Raw genomic sequence first — 20333 nt, forward strand, 5'->3', positions numbered from 1 at the left:
TAGAACGATGGGTTCGATGACGGTTTGGATGTACCGTGCACTATTCAGTGTCCCCTCGACGATCACCAGTGGTGTACGGCCAGTGTAGGAGATCGCTCCCCACACCATGATGCCGGGTGTTGGCCCTGTGTGCCTCGGTCGTATGCAGTCCTGATTGTGGCGCTCACCTGCACGGCGCCAAACACGCATACGACCATCATTGGCACCAAGGCAGAAGCGACTCTCATCGCTGAAGACGACACGTCTCCATTCGTCCCTCCATTCACGCCTTTCGCGACACCACTGGAGGCGGGCTGCACGATGTTGGGGCGTGAGCGGAAGACGGCCTAACGGTGTGCGGGACCGTAGCCCAGCTTCATGGAGACGGTTGCGAATGGTCCTCGCCGATACCCCAGGAGCAACAGTGTCCCTAATTTGCTGGGAAGTGGCGGTGCGGTCCCCTACAGCACTGCGTAGGATCCTACGGTCTTGGCGTGCATCCGTGCGTCGCTGCGGTCCGATCCCAGGTCGACGGGCACGTGCACCTTCCGCCGACCACTGGCGACAACATCGATGTACTGTGGAGACCTCACGCCCCACGTGTTGAGCAATTCGTCGGTACGTCCACCCGGCCTCCCGCATACCCACTATACGCCCTCGCTCAAAGGCCCTCAACTGCACATACGGTTCACGTCCACGCTGTCGCTGCATGCTACCAATGTTAAAGACTGCGATGGAGCTCCGTATGCCACGGCAAACTGGCTGACACTGACGGCGGCGGTGCACAAATGCTGCGCAGCTAGCGCCATTCGACGGCCAACACGGCGGTTCCTGGTGTGTCCGCTGTGCCGTGCGTGTGATCATTGCTTGTACAGCCCTCTCGCAGTGTCCGGAGCAAGTATGGTGGGTCTGACACACCGGTGTCAATGTGTTCTTTTTTCCATTTCCAGAAGTGTATTTAAGTGGTTGACATTCAAGACCCCCAAGTTAATGTAAGCGAGAGATAAAAATTGCAAATGTGAAATGCTGGTACATCAGTAACGAGTGTAGCCTCCAGAATGTTGAATGCAAACGTGTATGCATTGCGTTGTACAGCTGCCGGATGTCACTGTGGGATGGAGCTCCAAACCTGTTGCACTTGGTCGGTCACTACATGGACGGTTAGTGTTGTTTGTGGATGACGCTGGAGCTATCGTCCGATGATGTTCCATATGTGCTCCATTGGAGTCCAATCTGGTGATCGAGCAGGCGAACACATACACGTCGATACAATGCAGATGATGATCGGATACAACAGAGTTATGTGGGCGAGCGTTATTCTGGTTGCAAACACCCCATGGAATGCTGTTCATGAATGGCAGTACAACATGTAGAATCACCAGACTATCTATATCCGGATCCCGCCCCAGCTACTGCCGCGTCTGGGTGCTGACGAGTCCTCTCCATTTGGCTCTGTCCTCCCACCACTATTCTTCCTCCACTTCCTGCCAGCTCACACCTCTCCTTTCCACAGATATTCTCACTCCCATTTTCCATCGTGTTCTAGGGCGCCATCTAGGTATTTTTCCATCCATCTTTAGTTCTTCCATAATTCTGCGGAGTCTCTGCCCATGCATCCTCTTAACAAAAAATGGTTCAAATGGCTCTGAGCACTATGGGACTGAACATCTATGATCATCAGTCCCCTAGAACTTAGAACTACTTAAACCAAACTAACCTAAGGACATCACACAACACCCAGTCATCACGAGGCAGAGAAAATCCATGACCCCGCCGGGAATCGAACCCGGGAACCCCGTGGGAAGCGAGAACGCTACCGCACGACCACGAGCTGCGGACCATCCTCTTAACATGCCCGTACCATATTAATCTCTCTTTTTCAATTTCTTCTCTCTTACTTGCTTGTTTAAGGTCCTTTCTAATCTCTACATTCCTTACTCTGTCCATTCTTGTTTTTTCCTTAACTGCTCTGAGAAATTTCATTTCCCCTGCTTGCAGTCTGCTCCAGTCCCTTTCTGTCATTGTCCATGTTTCCCCACCATATGTGACAATAGGCAAGTAATAATTCTTATACATAAAGAGTTTCGCTTGTTCTGAAACTTCCTTATTCCAAATCAGGTGTTTTATTGTATGGTAGAAATTGCCTCCCTTCTGTAACCTATTAACTTCGTTGGTTATTCTTCCATCCCTAGATATTGCACTCCCTAAATAAGTGAAACTTTCGTGTTGGCAGAAGAGCCAACACCGTGTTACTAGAGGAGGCCGAAATGCACGCGTTTTAGCTCACGCAGGCTGGCGTGAGGAGGGAAGGACTATACTGACGTGAGGTCTGGAACATGACAAGGAATTAGAATTCAGAAAGCGGACGTAATTAGTTTGATACTTAACTTTAATCCATTAATGATGAACGTCGCTCTTGAAGGTACATGGTTCACAATATTATCTATTCAGAAGACATATAGTAACTGAATATGGCGCCTTGCTAGGTCGTAGCAAATGACGTAGCTGAAGGATATGCTAAACTGTCGTATCTGCAAATGAGAGCGTATGTAGACAGTGAACCATCGCTAGCAAAGTCGGCTGTACAACTGGGGCGAATGCTAGGGAGTCTCTCAGGAGTAGACCTGCCGTGTGGCGGCGCTCGGTCTGCAATCACTGATAGTTGCAACACGCGGGTCCGACGTATACTAACGGACCGCGGCCGATTTAAAGGCTACCACCTAGCAAGTGTGGTGTCTGGCGGTGACACCACACTTTCTACCACTTTGAGGAGTTCTCCATTCAAGGTTATATTTCCATTGATCCCTTTTCTCTTCCAAATACCATTACTTCACTCTTATCTTTATTTATTTTTAATCCATACCTTTCCATTATGTCCTTCCACGCATCAAGCTGTAACTGTACATCTACCTCTATCACTCCATATTACCATATGATCTGCAAAAATCGTCTTTTTGTCTTTTTCTTTTACTATATCTTTAACTGACCTATTCATTCTCTCCATCACAACATTAAAAGGTGCAGGATATAGAATACTTCCTTGCTTAAGTCCTTGTCTTATTTCAAAGTATTCAGAGTTCCCCAATGGTGTTCTAATTCTACAATTGTGTCCTCTGTACATTGTCTTTATTACATTAATGTATCCACCTTCTATATCTATCTTCTTCATTTCTTCCCAGAGTCTTTCCCTGTTAACTGTCATCATATGCCTTTTCTATGTCTATAAAAACCATAATCACCCTGTTATACACCCAACTTTTTTCATCAGTTGACGGATGGAAAATATCAGGTCGATCGTGCTTCTTCCTTTCCTAAACCCATGCTGTTCTTTACTCATCTCCTTTTCTATCTTTTCACTTATTCGATTCAGTAAAATTCTTTCAAAAATCTAAGCTGTGTGATTCATGAGGCTTATTCCTTTGCAGTTTTTACAAAGTCTTTTATTGCCTTTTTTGAAGATGGGGACAATGTCTCCTTCTCTACAATCGTCAGGTATTGTACTATTTCTCCACACACTTGATAGTACTCTATACAGCCACTTCATTCCCACTGGACCTGCTGCTCTTATCATGTCCACTGATACTTCATCGGGTCCTGGGGCTTTCCCCACATTCATCTTCTTCACAGCTATTTCCATTTCTCCCAGTGTAATTTGTCCTAATTCTGCTCCCCAACTTCTCTCAATTTCTTCATTATTTGTTGATGAACATTTTTGCAGTCAGGTTGCATGAGAACCACGAGAGTGCCCCTTCTGTGATAAGAAATCGCACCCTGGACCGCAATTGCAGGTACTGGTCCAATTTGATTAGCATGCAGACAGTTTGGTTGCAGGTCCTCCAGTGGCCTCCTTCCAAACGACGCACAACCATCGCTGGCACCGAGGCAGGACCAATATTCATTAAAAACACAACAGACCCCCACCATGCCCATGAGGTCTCGCCTGATGTCACTTTAGTTGCAAATGGCGGTAGATTTGGGGTCAGTGGAATGTATACGCGTCTGGCTCTGGGCTGTCCTTGAAGTAACTGATTTGTAACAGTTCGTTGTATCACTGTGGTGCCAACTGCTGCTCAAATACCTGCTGCAGATGAAGCACGATGCTCCGGAGCTTTACGCCGAACTCTATGGTCTACCCTCTCGGTAGTGCCACGTAACCGACCGGAGTTCGGTCGCCACTAGCGCCATTGCTATGCGACTGGCGCAAAATTTGAACTGACGTCTGTCAAATTTAGAAATACGCCTACTAACTTTCATTGAAGTCGCAGAACTCCTCTTTGGTCTTGTAATGTTTGCCTGTCTGTGTATACCATAGTGAAATGAGTATCTTTAGACACGCACCTCCCCGAATTCATACAGCTGCAGTTTCAATGCACGCAGTCTACCGCACTCAGTGTTTTTCCAGATATGGATTACGAATGGTTTAAATAAAATCCGGTGGCAGGTAAGTGAGAACTCATGTCGATAATATTGCATGGTTCACTAATAAAGGAAAAGTTCCAGGTGAAATGTTGCGATTTTCATGACCCAAGGCCTCAATACGGGAGTCATGAACGGGACAGAGGTGAGTACTTAAGATAACGGAATGATTTATACTAGACACTACACATCAATTGAATACGTGTATCGCTTCTTTGCGTGTTTTTCACTACGTAGCGCAGTATGTATTTTCGCCTGCAGTGAAGAACAGGGCGAAGATTTTTTTTAAAAATTTCGGTAGCTTGTGCGTTTCCAGGTGTCTACATAATCTGACTTTTCTATTTGCATACGTGGCACCACGACGTCTCGCTTTTTCATTTTACTAGATGCTGCTAGTGATGGGCTTAGGTGCATCCGCACAACCTTTTCGTTCGAAGCAGCGACCATGTATGCAAGACCAATGTTCGCAGAACCTGGCATACCAGTAAACGCTGATTCTTTACAGGAATTCTCATATTTAAAACAGATGCAAACGTCCGATTAGTTTTCAAATCAGTTGATGTGTTAAACATTTGACATTAAGCACGTAAACAAGAAAAGTTTACGAAGTATATGAAATTATGCTTAAAGTTTGTTGGAAGTCGGTAAGTGCTCTCATTCTCAAATACTGGATTAATTTAATCATGGTATTTGTGAGCCATCAAATTACGCTGCCTCAAGACGAAAGCATACTCTCTAACTGTAATATCTGTCTTTTTGTGTTAAGCCTTAATATCAGATTGTACCTATTAATGAGTAGATTATGACAGCCTGTTAAATTTTTAAATTCGATAAATAATTACCCGAAATATGGTAAACCAAACTCTTGTTGCCTCTGAAAGCCGTTAGATAGGCAACCAACAAGTGGTATGGGGTTCTGGGATAGCGATTTAGTGGAGGAGGATATTGGTGTTTAACGTCCCGTCGACAACGAGGTCATTAGAGACGGAGCACAAGCTCGGATTAGGGAAGGAAGTCGGCCGTGCGCTTTCAAAGGAACCATCCCGGCATTTGCCTGGAGTGATCTAGGGAAATCACAGAAAACCTAAATCAGGATGGCCGGACGCGGGATTGAACCGTCGTCCTCCCGAATGCGAGTCCAGTGTCCTAACCACTGCGCCACATCGCTCGGTAGCGATTTAGTAATACAGGTTACGGCATTCGTCAAAATATTGTTCACAGAAACAAAAGCATCAGTTAGGATGGTCACTTCATTACACAATGCCGGCAATCAGGCCGAGAGAACATCGCATATCAAAAAACGTATGATTTAGTGATATGACTACACTTAACTGCATTTTTACCGAAAAATCTGGTGTGTTTGAAGATATACAATCTTCGAGGACATAGTCTACCTTACTAATCATTTTGAACCACCTTTTAAGGACACGTTAAGTTATGAATCTGGATGAATAGTCTTCCTGCTGAAAATACAGAACGTCATTGGATATGAAGTGCGCCGTTCGATTTTGCTCACAGAATCTGAAGTTACCGCATTGTTCGTCGTTCTGCACAGTGAATGGACATTTATTGGTCTCCAGAAATAGATGTCGAGTCCGAGTCGTCATTTAAGCAGCAGTTAGGACGTTCTTTCTTAATGTATTTATATAGAAATAGTAGTTCACTCTTGGTCTAGGGGGGCAGCATCTGTGACTACTGTCAAAACGGCCATCAGCAGCGGCGGAAAAAGACTTACGGCAGAAGAAGTCACTTTTTCTGCCCAAGGTTTTGTCAAAGAGCGCGGAGGAGCGGACAGTATCCAGGGCCCTCTCTTGCCCTTTGGGGTGGGGAAACTGCCACTAAAGGCAATGATCAACGCCATTACAATGCACAAGGCAATAGAAACCACTGCATTAAAGACTCAAAGTTCGTCAATAGTACATGTTACCTGTAATGCCAATGAATTCTCCAACTGTAAAAGATTCCGGATTAGTCCCCATTCGAGTCTCTGGGAGGGGGCTACCAAGGGGAGGTGACCATGTGAAGAAAATTAATGGCCAACGACGGGATAACATTGTACAAATCGGAGCATGGAATGTCACAAGTATGCTCGCAGTAGCAAAGCTAGAAGACCTGCAAAGGGAAAAGGCTCAGTCTAGATTTAGCAGGAGTCAGTGAAATGAAATGGAAAGAAGGATTGTAGGTCAGAATAATGTAGGGTACCACCAAGAGCAGTAGAAAATGGTATAACGGGGGTGGGATTCATTATGAATAGGAAGGTAGGGCAGAGGGTGAACTCCTGTGAATCAGATTCGACAACAAGCCAACGCCTACAACGACAGTTCCGGTATACGAGTATATACCAAAGTCGCAAGCAGCAGTTGAAGTGATAAAGAAAGTAGACGAGGATACTGAACGGGTAATTCAATATTTAAAGGGAGGCGAAAATATGATAACAATGGGGGAGGAATAGAAGAACGGTTATGGAAGAACATGGGCTTGGCAGTAGGAATGACATAGGACAAAGACTGAGTTCTGCAATAAATTTCAGATGGTAATGAATACTCAGACTCACAAAAGGAGGAAAAGACCTGGTGACACGAAAGTTACCAGCTGTCACGCTCAGACAGATTCCGAAATCAGAAACTGGGCTGTAAGGCATACCCAGGTGCAGATGTAGACTCAATCATGAAGAGTAGACTGAAGTGTAAGAGAATCGCTACGAAGGATCAGTGCGAAAGAAAGTAGGATACTGAAGTACTGACGAAAGATGAGACATGTTTGAACTTTGCTAAGGATGTGGATACCGCGATAAGGCAGTTCAGCTGCAGATGCCTAGACATCTCTAAAAAGGACAATCACAGTCGAACATAGGTACAAGGAAGATACTGCTAAGAAACTTTGGATGACATGAAATGTTTCAATCGATTGGCGAAAGTAGGAAGTAAAAAAATATTTAGGAGAATAACAGGAATACTGTATTATAAACCCCTTAGGAATGAAATATGTAGGAAGTGCAGAGCAGTCAAGACGAAATGACTGCAGGAAAGATGTGAGAAATCGATGGTCTGGAGGCCTGACTCAGAATATAGGAAAGTCAAAACAGCCCTCGGTGAAATTAAAAGCAAGTGTGGTAATATTACGAATGCAGTGGTAATTCTACTGTAAGAAATGAGTAATTAGGTGGGAAGGTAACAGTGAAGGCCTCTGTGAGGGGGACAGGACGTGTCTCATAACTTGATGGAAGAACAAATGGGTTCGATAGGGATGACAGAGGATCCAGTAAGGGAGCACTCGAGACTTGACATCAAATGACAAGATGGATACGTAATATTCCATCGGAATTTCTAAAATTATAAGGGGAATTGGGAACCAAACGACTACTCAAGATGGCGTGTAGAATCTGAGAGACTGGCGACGTACCACTCCGCTTTCGGAGAAACATCATCCATACAATTCGGAAGATAGAGACAGGTAAGTGCGACAACCATCGCACAATCAACTGAACAGTTCACGCATCTAGTTTACTGACAAGAATAGAATGCAGAAGAATGGAACAGAAAATTTAGGATCAGTTTGATTAGGATCCATTTCTAATCATTTTTTAGACTTTTAAGCCATTCACGAAATCAACCAGCACCGAAACTAGTAGCATGGAATTGTGACGTCGTTGGAACCGGTACCATCGGAAAGTTTACGATCTACAAACAAAATGCACTTCTTATTGCATCAGCTGTTCGTAGTTTTGCCAAATGAACTACACAACATTCAGCAACTTTTGACCTCTGCGCGTGGAATTTTTATGGCGGAACTAATGTCGGTGATTTAATTGAAGTGCCGCAAATGTTGAAACTAAGCTACTTTGTGGTTTTATACCACAGTATCAATTACACAATGCTACCACTTACCTTACGAAACTCGTTGCTCTTGCAACTGCCATATCCATGAAGATAAGAATTGTCACACGTAGGCTGAGCTTACAGTTATGAAAATAGTGCCTTTGGCTCTATGTACTATGTTACGTGACATCTGTACACGCTTAGGACAACGAATTTCAACATATAATTTTTTCTATAACCTAATAACCGCTTGTTGCAGATACATTTTACTTCACAACACTTCTTGCATGTATGCACAGACGCTACTCTTCCTTGCATCATCAGTATCTTCATTTTTTACTACGTAGCTAAACAGCAGACTTCAGCATATTTAAAAATATACGCCATGCGCACCACACAGCTCTCAGACCGCAAGGTGCTACCTATTATACTGATATAATCCCGGCTGTCACAATGCGGTGGGCACACTTGTTTTTTTATTACGTAGAAATCGTAATTTTCGGTGCAAGCGTGAGAATACATCAGGCATTCACGATGCAGATTCTTCACTGGGAATATGTTTGACAAAGCGTGACGCGTATTCATCCCACGCATATATTCCAGTATTTCAACATTTAATAATCCATGAATCTAAATGCAAATGCGCATGTAGGGGGGAAAAGAAAAAAATTATGGCGGGAAACATGTTATTACCAACCTAACATAATTATGTCACTATTTGATATGGTAAGCGTCTGCTGGGCGTTAAAATTTCGTAAGAAGTGAACATAAAGAGGAAATTTGTCCGAACTTTAACCGTTTTTGGAAAGGGAAAATAAATTACAAATTACGCGTAATACTCTGGCAAGATGGAAAGGATGGAAACTGATTTTTGAACTGCATTAACAATCTTCGCTGGATATGACATCGAGTCTATTGTGCCAAAAACATCTGTTTGTGACAGATATACCGCCTTTGGTTTAAACTGAATTAGATATATAGCTTTATGGTAGCCATAAGGATTGCAGAGTATTTTCATTTCAGTTATCTGACTGCGCTGTCGTGACAACAGCGTATTTGTTGCGTTTGGTCTTTTAGGGGGGACATCGAGCGTGGTGACACTTAGTGACTAACCTGGTGCCATCGTAACTTGTTACGATACGCAATTACTGCTTAGCGATACGCGCGCGCAAGGTGCCCCAATACTGCCAGCTTTCGTGCAAGAATCGTATAAGATCTTAACTTACCTGTGACCCTGAAACTTAGTGAGGCAATATGAACGAGTCGTCAACACATGCTCCCAGCCTGCTGATTAACCAGAAAGAGATCGGTTAATACATCCTCTCGCACTGCAGTACTGTTTAGTTGCATCCATGTCTTGAGCGAGTCACATTCTGCTCCTCAACGGTCTATATTGACACTGTTTCAGCGTCACGTCTTTTTTTTTTTTTGCTATTTTACACCTTTTTAACCTAAATTTACCTGGTTGATAATGGTGTAATTTAACATATTTCGTCCCAACCTTCTTCCGTTCGCCATCAACATCATCCTTTTTCTTCAGTAGCTTTTATCCCAACTAGGCAGCACAATAAGTAACCTCAAAACACTCCAGTTTCGTAGTGACGGAAAAAATCCACTCTGCTACAGCACCGTTGCTCTATTTATGAGGGATATATTTCAAATATTCTCTTATGTTGTTGTCAGACATCTTTGACGGTTACTCTGGATAACAGTTGCTGATGTTACTTAAGCTGCTGTAGCTGTGTGGAGTACTTCCGGCATTACCTCATAACACATAAGGGTTCTTCACCGCTGAAGTGCAATCTTCCCACCTCTTTACCGTAAGATATGTGACTCGTAAATGCCAGTGTTGGCGTGTAAGGACAATTGCGACACGAAGAGAGAACTCAGAACGGCACTCCGCTAGGTGCTCCAGCTTGAAGGAACTGCAAACAGACCGTGTCTTCCAGGCACTGCTGCTAGTTCCCAAGTAGATGTGTCGGAATACTCCACGCGGCAGTTATTCCTATCCTCAGTGCAGATGCCTGCCGGGTCTACGCAAGCACAATAGGTCCATTAAAACAGCAATCATTGTTAGACATCCCTAATGAGCGACAGTTGCTGTGACGAAAGCCGACAGCGTGTGCTCCAGGGCGGAAAGGGGGGGGGGGGTAGTGTCTTGGGTCTTGCTGTCAGGAAAACGATCTACACAAATTATGATCCTCGTCTAGTCAGTCATGGCTTTCGTGCCACTATTTGCGAAACTTAGCTTTCCCTAAAGTCGATTAAATTCCGCATTTGAAATTTCTTTCATGATCATGATTTGAGTGAAACCATGTGGTTAGAGAGCTACCTTATCAGAGCGACATACCAACCTCCTCTTTGTGTGAGGGTTGTACGTATGTTACACCCTATTAAATATGTGATATACCAACCGACAAAACGTTCCTCCTTTAATGGCACTGCTGAGGCACTGACTTTTCAGTTGCATCAGAAACAGCAAGATGCCCACTGGAGGCTACAGTTAAATTATAAAATAATTTTATGCAGGTTCTGCATTGGCTGCCACACCTATTAATACGCTAAGGAACGTATGAAATTTTAAGAAATGCTTTAATTTTCACTCACGTTGCAGTAGTGTTTGTACTTTCTTTCAAAAGGCTTGGCATAAACCACATGCTACTGGAAATGTTTTCATGTCTACCGAATCACTCAACAAGGTCTTCGACATCCGTCATCCGAGGGGGTTCAGTGAACGAAAGCCGTAATAGAAATTAAATCATTTCTTAGTAACAACCCTGGTGGAGTTTTACACATTTCCTGGATTTATTTCAAGCCAGAAATTAGTAATGTTTTTCCTCATGAACTGGGAATAATTTTCCACCTTACGACTTCATTCACACGCGTTGTAAATATACAAAATACCTCGCGAACGTCAGAAATGGAGAACATGGTGTAACTGTAAAGATCAGTCTACTTTGGCATGTCCGCCCCTGGTAGCTGAGTGGTCAATGCGACGGAATGTCATACCTAACGGTCCGGGTTCGATTCCCGGCTGGGTCTCAGATTTTCTCCGCTTAAGGACTGGGTGTTGTGTTGTCATCATTTCATCCCCAACGACACGCAAGTCGCCGAAGTGGCGTCAACTCGATATACTTGCACCAGCCGAACGGTCTACCCGACGGGAGGCCCTACCCACGCGGCATTTCCATTTACTTTGCCATCTACCGAACAACTTTTAATGAGTCTTACACAAGCTTTGCTATTCGTGTTGCACTCAGAACCGGCGTGAATAGTAATAGGCAAGACTCATCGAAACAGAAGTCTCGATATGTAACTATGAGGGGTGATCGAAAAGTTTCCGTTTGAGGACGCTGCTACAGCGTGTATACAACGTAACGTGACTCTCGTGCGTGTATATAAGCATCGACATGTACGCAAGGGATTTGTGTGGCATTCGTGTATTTCCGTAGTGCGTGCGGTAAATGTGGAAACGTGAAATATGGCGACATTATTACCAAATGCGCCCAGACAGGACCAGCGTGCTGTTATTCGTTTCTTGGCCGGGGAAGAACCAGCACAGGTAGACATCCATAGGAGAACGAAGAATTTGTATGGGGCAGCGTGTCCGACGGAAAACCACCACTGCGGGATGCTTCGTGACAACAGACGTCCCCATATCGCAGAAGTTACGCCAACTTAAGAGGGAGATATTCTAGCACCCGACCTATGTTTCTCATCTCACGCGATTATCGCGCCTTCGGTGTCTTAAAAAGGACCTTGAACCTGGTGTGTCGATGGGATCATTACCTGACTGCTCACTGTTGTTCTGCCTGGTTGGCAAACCGGGTTTGGGCTGTGCGGCCTCCGAAAGAGACATTTTTTATGGCCGGTTATAACTAAGGAGAAATAGACTTTTGGGTTTGACTGTACTTATCCAGTTTTTATGACTAGAACGCGTTCTCCAATTCTAAGTTAGACGCACGGATAAATATTGGACGCCCAAAATACGAACATGGCGTTAGAGATAATAGATGTGAAACATGTCAACGTAAATCAGCCAACTGAAAAAAATTGGCGTTTTACATTAGCCTGGCTTAGACGGAATGAGCTAACTCGAGTTGGTGTGCTGTTACCTACACCAGGATAAGAACCGGTTGGTTATAGAGGAAGCCAAACAGGAATCGTGGAATCGCAAGCTTGGTACAACTTGGCATCCCTGGCGTAGTACTTTCCCCCAACTTCTCGTCCACAGCCATGATAAAACTTACAGAATACGTTTTTGTTCCATAATTTGTTGTTAAGAATGAAATACCTTAATCCCTGTCATACCTACTATCGGCCAATTTGTACCACTTTGTTACTGTGAAGTATGCCTGTAAGTTTGGCGTCACTGCAAATCACAATGACAGACCGTACATGGCATTAGGATGTTCACATAATCATGAGGAACTGAAATGGAATAAAGTATCTTACACGTAGTTACCAACAACCTATATACGAAATGTGGGTATTCGTTTTTCACGTGTTCGAAGCATTGCCAGTTGGTGAAATACAGTGCAGGAATAATATGCTAAATTACGTTTCGAACCGAATATTTGCATTTGTCGTCTCATACCCACTGCAGCATCATAAGAACTTCCAACATAGCCTTATCTTTTATAAACAAAATTAATGCCAAATATGTACTGCTATAAAACTTATACCTATGTTGAAAAATCACCGTTTGCACACGGCTATTCTGTCACTTTATTACACAAGCAGTCTCATTCATAAACAGGCGATTCTCCGGTATATTGTGACAGTGAGATGTATGACAATCCATACCTTCTACGTTGGTTTTTGTGGTAGTGATTATAGGTCGTAATACATATGATGATGATGATGCCGCAATATACCTGAAGATGGTCTGTTAATGACAAATCGTTGTGTAGTAAAGTGACTTACAGCAGTCAGCAAACTACGATTTTTCAAGAATTTCTAGTAACTGCAAATCATAGCCTTAGCGAAACTATACCTTTTTGTCTTTCCTTCACGCTCTAAGAGCCACCGCGCCACTTACTGTGGCCGCTCATGTTACAGAAAAAGCTGCCTTAGTTGCTTGATCAAAAGCAGTCCTCCTAAATGACAATGTGCACACAAAGTTTTCTCTCAGTCGTTACTTTCATCATGACTTGGACGCTGCGCTCTGACAACGGCATGTACAACTACGAAGTACATTTTGCAATCGCGAGCCACTGCCATCGGGAAGTTCGAGCTCCTGCACATTGTTATACTCCTAGTGTGGCTACTCGCCAAACTGTATTCCTGGAAACTTCCCACAATATCGTCTGATAATACATCAATGGAAAAACTGGAAAAACTTATTTTCGTTAAAAGAATCTAGGCTGCGCGTGACGGAAAAAGAAACTCAGCGGACTAAAACACAGATCTACGAACTGTCAGCTGAAAGGCTACTTTTACTGTGACGCAATCCAATGACACACACAATCGGGTTAGCACATAGTCACGTTTGTAAACACGCGAGAGAATGACCGTGGAAACAGGAACAATGGCTATCGTATGAACAATGGAGGTCCCAGGAGGTCGCGAGCGACCGCATGAAATTGTGGTCCATCACATGCTACTTGTTCGCAATTATGAGCAATACCTTAAGCACTTCGACCATCGAAGCTATTTGAAAAATTGGTGTCCTTAGTACACCAATTGTGGGCTGCATAATGGGACACGTATCGAAATAAGAACTTTCTGTTTAACATTGAATTTGTCGCAGTACCTTCAATATGTGCTACGGAGCTTACTCTACGATTATTGGCCCATCTCTCCTCACCCTTGCCGCATTCGTATGTACGTTTTCAAGACTGATACGCGTCCTATTATCTGTGTTTATTCAAATGACATTTGATTTGCATTACTGATCCGCAAAATGGTGTGTGCCAGGTTCAGTGGCCTAAGCGGGTGTATAACCAAGGATGATGGAATACTCATATGCTTTTTATTTCAGTTTTCGTTCGCTTGTTCGTTCTATATGTGCTGCAACTTAAAGCCTTTTTTTCTTAAGGTCTTTCGTTACTTTATTAACTCCAAATCCCGTTTGATTGGCAAGGAGATGAGCTAGGTAAGAAATTCACAAGAAACCTTGCTACTTTCATTTGTTGTCCAAATCAGTTTTTCTGCCGTCATCTGCATCGGTCGTGTAACGGTGAATGAACTACTGTAAAATTGGTGAGATTTAAATAGATTATACTGTCAGAAGGATCTGCACAGGACCGCCACGTCACTACACTGTCGTAAATTACACTTTTCTCCACATTTATCACAAGTTCAAACATAGAACAGCAAATAAGAGCGGATAAAGGTAAACAATACGTTAAATTATGCTTATACACAATGCACATTTCTTAAACACCATGACTGTATATTTAATGATGGCTAGAAACGCTTGCAGTCAGCCAAAATGTTTGCTTTTGCCTGTTTCTATCAAAGCTCAGTTTCATATGACACTTTCAGAACGCTTAGTTTTGGAACATTGTGCTTCAGTCTAAAAGCAATTACGGTAGATTTACGTAATTCTCTTCTGAACATGAAGTCACTCTAGTCACGACTGTTCACAATTAAATTTTGGCTGCAAATGTAATTGATTAAAACTGAGCTTTACGAGATTTCCTATAACTGAAGTCCTATAAATAAATTCATGAAATGCTTGGTTTTACCTAGCCACCCTTTCAGCCTGATCACATTATTTTGAAGATTTACACCGTTAACTGAACAATTGTTGAAAAGTCGTGCATAGACGTCAAAATGTCGTTCATAGTAACGAACGACGATACGAAGACCGAGCAATCACTATAAGTTAAATAGCAGCTATGCAACGACGCGAAATCGTTCTGAAAGTGCATTCACCGGCTTTCAAGGTAAGCCGCTCAATTACTTGGGGGCTTGATGAAATTTACCGTTAATAGCGGACTACTCATTGTTTATACTCCGAGTAAAGCATGGAACGATTCTTTTAGAGGGGAGAAGCAAGGTACCACGTTACCGAAATTAAGACACTAATCATGCTCAAGTCGTACGAGGCTCAGATGATCTGAGTGGAGAACGCGAGTGTACAAAATTAAATGAAAGTTAAACACAAGACTTCAATTTTGATAGAACCATTCACAATCTCCAAAGAGAAGCAGTGAACATGGCTGGGCAGTCAAACTTTCCGAGCGAGCTACAGGGCTCCAGCTGGTTGTTTACCAGAAGATGGCGGGACCAGTACAACTGCTAGCAACGCTACCGGACCGAGCCATTAACTACAGCGTGTTCTGTTCGTTGCAGCACAGGCTATCGAACTAGTTACGGCCAGTGGGCGACTAACAGCGAGCGCGTGCTAGCGGCATCGGATGCAGTACCTGTCATGGCGGCTGCTACTGCTGCGTCCTCTTGGTACGAGATCCGGCGACAGACTAACCCGTCTGCCGCCGCGGCGCCGCCTATAGAGTGTCTCGGCGCGCAGGCGCCCTGCCCCCGGTAGCAGGAGTGGGGGAACCGGCTGCGGCTGCTGCACACAGCGGCGGAATTCCCTTCCACCCGCTGACGAACACGAACGTCCCGCGTAAGGCAGGGGGGCCTTTAGGGACGTGACCCTGCGCTGGCCACGTCTCGTTGCTCCACAGGCTCTTTCCGCAGCGGAACAGGTGTGACGTATGGCGCTTCTCTTCACGTAAACGTAACACTGACGTAAATTATTTTGTTGTTCGGAAATACGTATTACCTAGAACAAATCTACAACTGTTTTTGGATATAACCTAACTAAAAAAAAAAAATCGAAATATTTACACATTTTATATTTCCTGTCATGTCACAACTGTGTTACGGACCACAGCTCGAACATGGAACTTTATGTTCCGGCGGGAAGTGCTCTTACAGACTGCACTGCCCGTGCACAACTAATGCCCCGTTCTCATAGCTTCACTGCGCTACTTGTTTTAAATGAAATGCTTTTATAATTGCGTAGGCTTATGTGGCTAGATTCAGTTGACATAAAAGTCTTCTGAGCATCGAACTGCATAATGTAAAAATTATACTACTGGAGAAACCAACGTTTCGGCCACAGTTGCAGTGGGCACTATAAATGTTTTTATTGTAAAATTTAGTGACCTACAAAGTTGCGCAAATATTGCTGCGAAACTCAACACATCCCTCAAATTATTTGCACAAAGTAAGGGATTTAACATATATATATGGTGACAATAACAGTGTTCATTTGCATTCCAAAGAATTGTTTTTATATTTTTGCTTTTTATTGCAGATAATTTTATCTGTGCGTGTTGATATAATGTTGGAACTAGTTTTAATGATACATTTGTGTAATTTAAGAGCAGAATTGCAAGGACTGCCACATAATGTATAGTATTTCTTCAAATTAGAATTTCACGTCCTTGAAAATATAGTGAATATACGATATTTATGTTATTGTTATGAATTACTGATACATATTTCTTGTACATGAAAGTGGTTTGCCCAAATAATAAAATATTACACGTGAAATGCAAAACTCATCTCCTCCTTCGCCTTCACTTGCGATTGCGCACGCGCACACACACACATGAAATTTGAATATAAGCAGGAGATCCCGGGTTCGAGTCCCAGTCGGGGCATACATTTTCATATGTCCCCTTTAACGTATGTCAACGCTTGTAACCAGCAAAGGGTTTTCATTTCATTGTAATTTAATTTAAATCTATTTGCTTTGTAATCATGCATATTATTTCTCAAGTCAACAGCCCCTTTTCTCAACACATGCTAATAGTACAGGGATGAATGACGTATTCTTAGAAAGGATTTTAACTGGCTCCTGACTCTGCATACCGATTCTGCGCTAAGACCTATTATTTATGGAAAATTTTAATATAAAGGAGTCTCATAACTATCATAGGCATGAGGATCATGGATACCCATCTTCACACCTGTATCTTGCGAAACTAAGTTATTAAACACGAATAAGAGACTCCTTTTTCATATTATATTATTGCAAATACCATTTTATTTGTTTTGAAGTACTTCTTAACTGGATAATTCGCATACAGAATTGTCGTATACAATAAACATGACCACTGCGGTAGTCCATTATCTCTGTTCGTTGTACACGTCGACTTCTCAAAATGAATGTATTTGTCATTGCTTTCTTGAACTGTGGTTGACTTATTGCTACTACGACCTAATGTGCTTACTGTAAATGAAAATTTTTGTCGAGTTAAAGTTACAGGTTGTGTCGCCCTTCTGACAGTCTCTGATCTGTAACTGTCGTCCGAACAGGTACAGATATTCCAAATGCAAAACACGTTTTTGGGGACATGTAAATGTATATACAAGGATGTACCATAAATTCACGATTATTATTTCACGTTTTACGTGGTTTCCTCAAATGTCCTCTCCCCACCTAAAAAGAAATAGTGGGATTGAAAGGTTGAGCTGTTAGCATAATACAGCACTCCCCAGTACCCCTCGTGCTAAATAATAGTCCTAGGTACTCGTGAAGTTGACAAGGATGTTTTTACTATCCAGTATAGGTTCAAATGGTTCAAATGGCTCTGAGCACTATGGGACTCAACTTCTGAGGTCATCAGTTCCCTAGAACTTAGAACTACTTAAACCTAACTAACCTAAGGACATCACACACATCCATGCCCGAGGCAGGATTCGAAGCAGCGACCGTAGCGGTCGCGCGGTTCCAGACTGTAGCGCCTAGAACCGCTCGGCCACACCAGCCGGCACTATCCAGTATAGGAAATTACGTTCATTCACCTAGATGTTTAGGTCAAAACTGTGCCTCCTGTGACACCAGTAAGTTTCTGAGGGTATTGTGGTTACACTGCTATTATTAAAATACCCTACTCCATCAGAAGCCAGCACCACCGATTACGAATTTAACGATGAAGTGTTTCAGATAGGCCTAATACCTCATCTTCGACGTTGTTTAGTTACTTTTGTAAGGTGTAAGAATCTGAAGCCAAGTGCCCGTAAACTGCAATTTTTTTTCGTACGTTCAATGCTGATCTTGAGGTTTGACTATACGACGGCAAACGTCAGCTCTATGTCACTGCGTAGCGAAGCTACTAACGGAGAATGACACTAGGCTGTCAAATACAAGTACTGCACATGTGTGAAAAGTCACAGTGACAAATATCACTGAGTGTTGGGTGTTGGCGATTCATCAAGATTTGAAAATAAAGGGTATGTTGTCGGCTCGATAAGATTACGAATTTGTTACAAATATAGACTCTTTACAAAAAAAAGTGATCTAAGAATTAGGGAAATTTCACTAGTCTGTAAAGAAAAGCTTCCAGCCTATTACTTGAAGGGTTTTATGCAACGGTTCAACACTCACAAATGTTCCTTTACATTTTCCTCTCAATGGCAATTCTTGTAGACTGGATCTCAAAAGCCTTTCAAATACGCACTATAGTATCTGCAGCGAATTGTGTTCGTGGGTGGGTACTTACTGTCTGTAGTAGGTAGTATAAGACCGCAGTTAACATGAAGGTTATGATAGTGTGGGGTAGTTAGCTGCATGTTTATAGAGGTGTTGCATATATTTCATTATTAATAATATCACTCATGAATACTGAACAGGTTTGACAGACGTCTAAAAAACGAGTAATTACTCATCGATCTACGACATGGAAGAAACTGCTGCGTCATTGAAAGCTTGAGCAGGGAACAACGCGTAGTTAAGACATTAGTGTGCATGACGTGCGAGTATGAGTAAACGAAAAAAGCGAAGAGACAAATCTCGTTGCTCGTACTTGAAACAGCTCGTAGACGCCTCATGGTCACACTCTGCACAACTTCTTTCTCGATTTCAAGGAAAGTGACCACCGATCCACCGCAAGGAATTACTACGAGGAAGCCAAGAAAAACGCTGCAGAAAGTACACTATGTGATAAAATTCATGGAGCCATACGTTGGAAAATACTCTGTAAGTATGTCCACGGGCTTCATCCCGTTACGGGGCTGCATATTCTTTGCCTTAATGACACTCTCCACATCACATCAGTTCCAGTACTTGCGCTCCACAAGTCACCGTAAGATCTACAGCAAAGGAAACTTATTGCATGTATCTTCACAGAAGACAATAGACGGTATCATTGACAAAGTGCACAAAAATAGCGAAATAAGTTTCATAAACGCCAAAACCGTTGTCGCCCGATCTCTTCGTCACTGAGCGAGCCTACATATAGGGAGTGGACAAAAATATGAAAACACAAGAAACACATTGTCATATATAGGAAAACCGTTGGCTTTCAAAACAGGACCCAGTCGTCCCGTAATGGATAAATACAGGTCCTACATGGTTTTCAGATGAGTGTTATACAATTCTTCCTGCAAAATAGTGCCCATTTCACGTAAGGTAATGATGATGGAGATAGGTAGCGATCAAGCACCCTTCTCGTCACAGTAGATCACATAGGCTACTGAGATCCTGTGTCCGTGATGGCCAGGGAGATGCGACATTTCATCCTTGTGCCAACAAATCCAGTCCTGGACGATGCGAGCTGTTTGAACCGGGGCCCTGTCGTCCAGGAACGCAGCATCTCTATTGGGGATCAAACGATGTGCCGTGGGATGGACCTGATCACCCAAAATGGCCACGTATTCCCTGGTAGTAACGCGATCATGCGAGTCACAAGGCCCATTGAATACCACGCTATTGATGCGCAGATCATCGCTGAACCCCCGTCATGTTTCACTCTTGGGACGGAAACTCGGTCAGAAGTTGGAAACAGTGCAGAACAAGACCCTTCCGATCACATGACATTCTTCCACATCTCCACAAAAATCAGCTTAAATCGCTTCGGCACCTCGTTTTCCTGTTACGGACACTTGCATCACTGATGAGTGGTTTTGGAATTCTACATCTACATCTACATCTAAATATATACTCCGCTAGCCACCAAGCGGTGTGTGGCAGAGGGCAGAATTCGCACCAATGTCATATTTCCCCTCCTCTGTTCCACTCGCGCGAAGGTAAAAGGACTGTCTGAACGCCACAGTAAGAGCTCTAATTTCCCTTATCTTTCAATAGTGGTCATTGCGCGATTTGGAAGTTGGTCGTAATAATATATGCTTTACATCCTCGGTGAAGATCGGATT

General features: G+C 43.2%; 1 protein-coding gene across 1 annotated transcript in view; it reads right to left on the reverse strand.

Annotated features, from left to right (window-relative positions):
- The window catches only part of LOC126458505 (clavesin-1), a 99616-nt gene extending 83861 nt beyond the window's left edge, over positions 1–15755 (reverse strand). The window contains exon 1 of the mRNA XM_050095600.1: positions 15590–15755. Coding sequence (XP_049951557.1) covers positions 15590–15596 — 7 coding nt within the window. The 5' untranslated portion in view covers positions 15597–15755. The remainder of the gene's footprint in view (positions 1–15589) is intronic.
- Between the last annotated feature and the right edge of the window lie 4578 nt (positions 15756–20333).

This window comes from Schistocerca serialis, chromosome 2 (assembly GCF_023864345.2).
Source record: "Schistocerca serialis cubense isolate TAMUIC-IGC-003099 chromosome 2, iqSchSeri2.2, whole genome shotgun sequence".
In the NCBI taxonomy this organism is placed as follows: Eukaryota; Metazoa; Arthropoda; class Insecta; order Orthoptera; family Acrididae; genus Schistocerca; species Schistocerca serialis.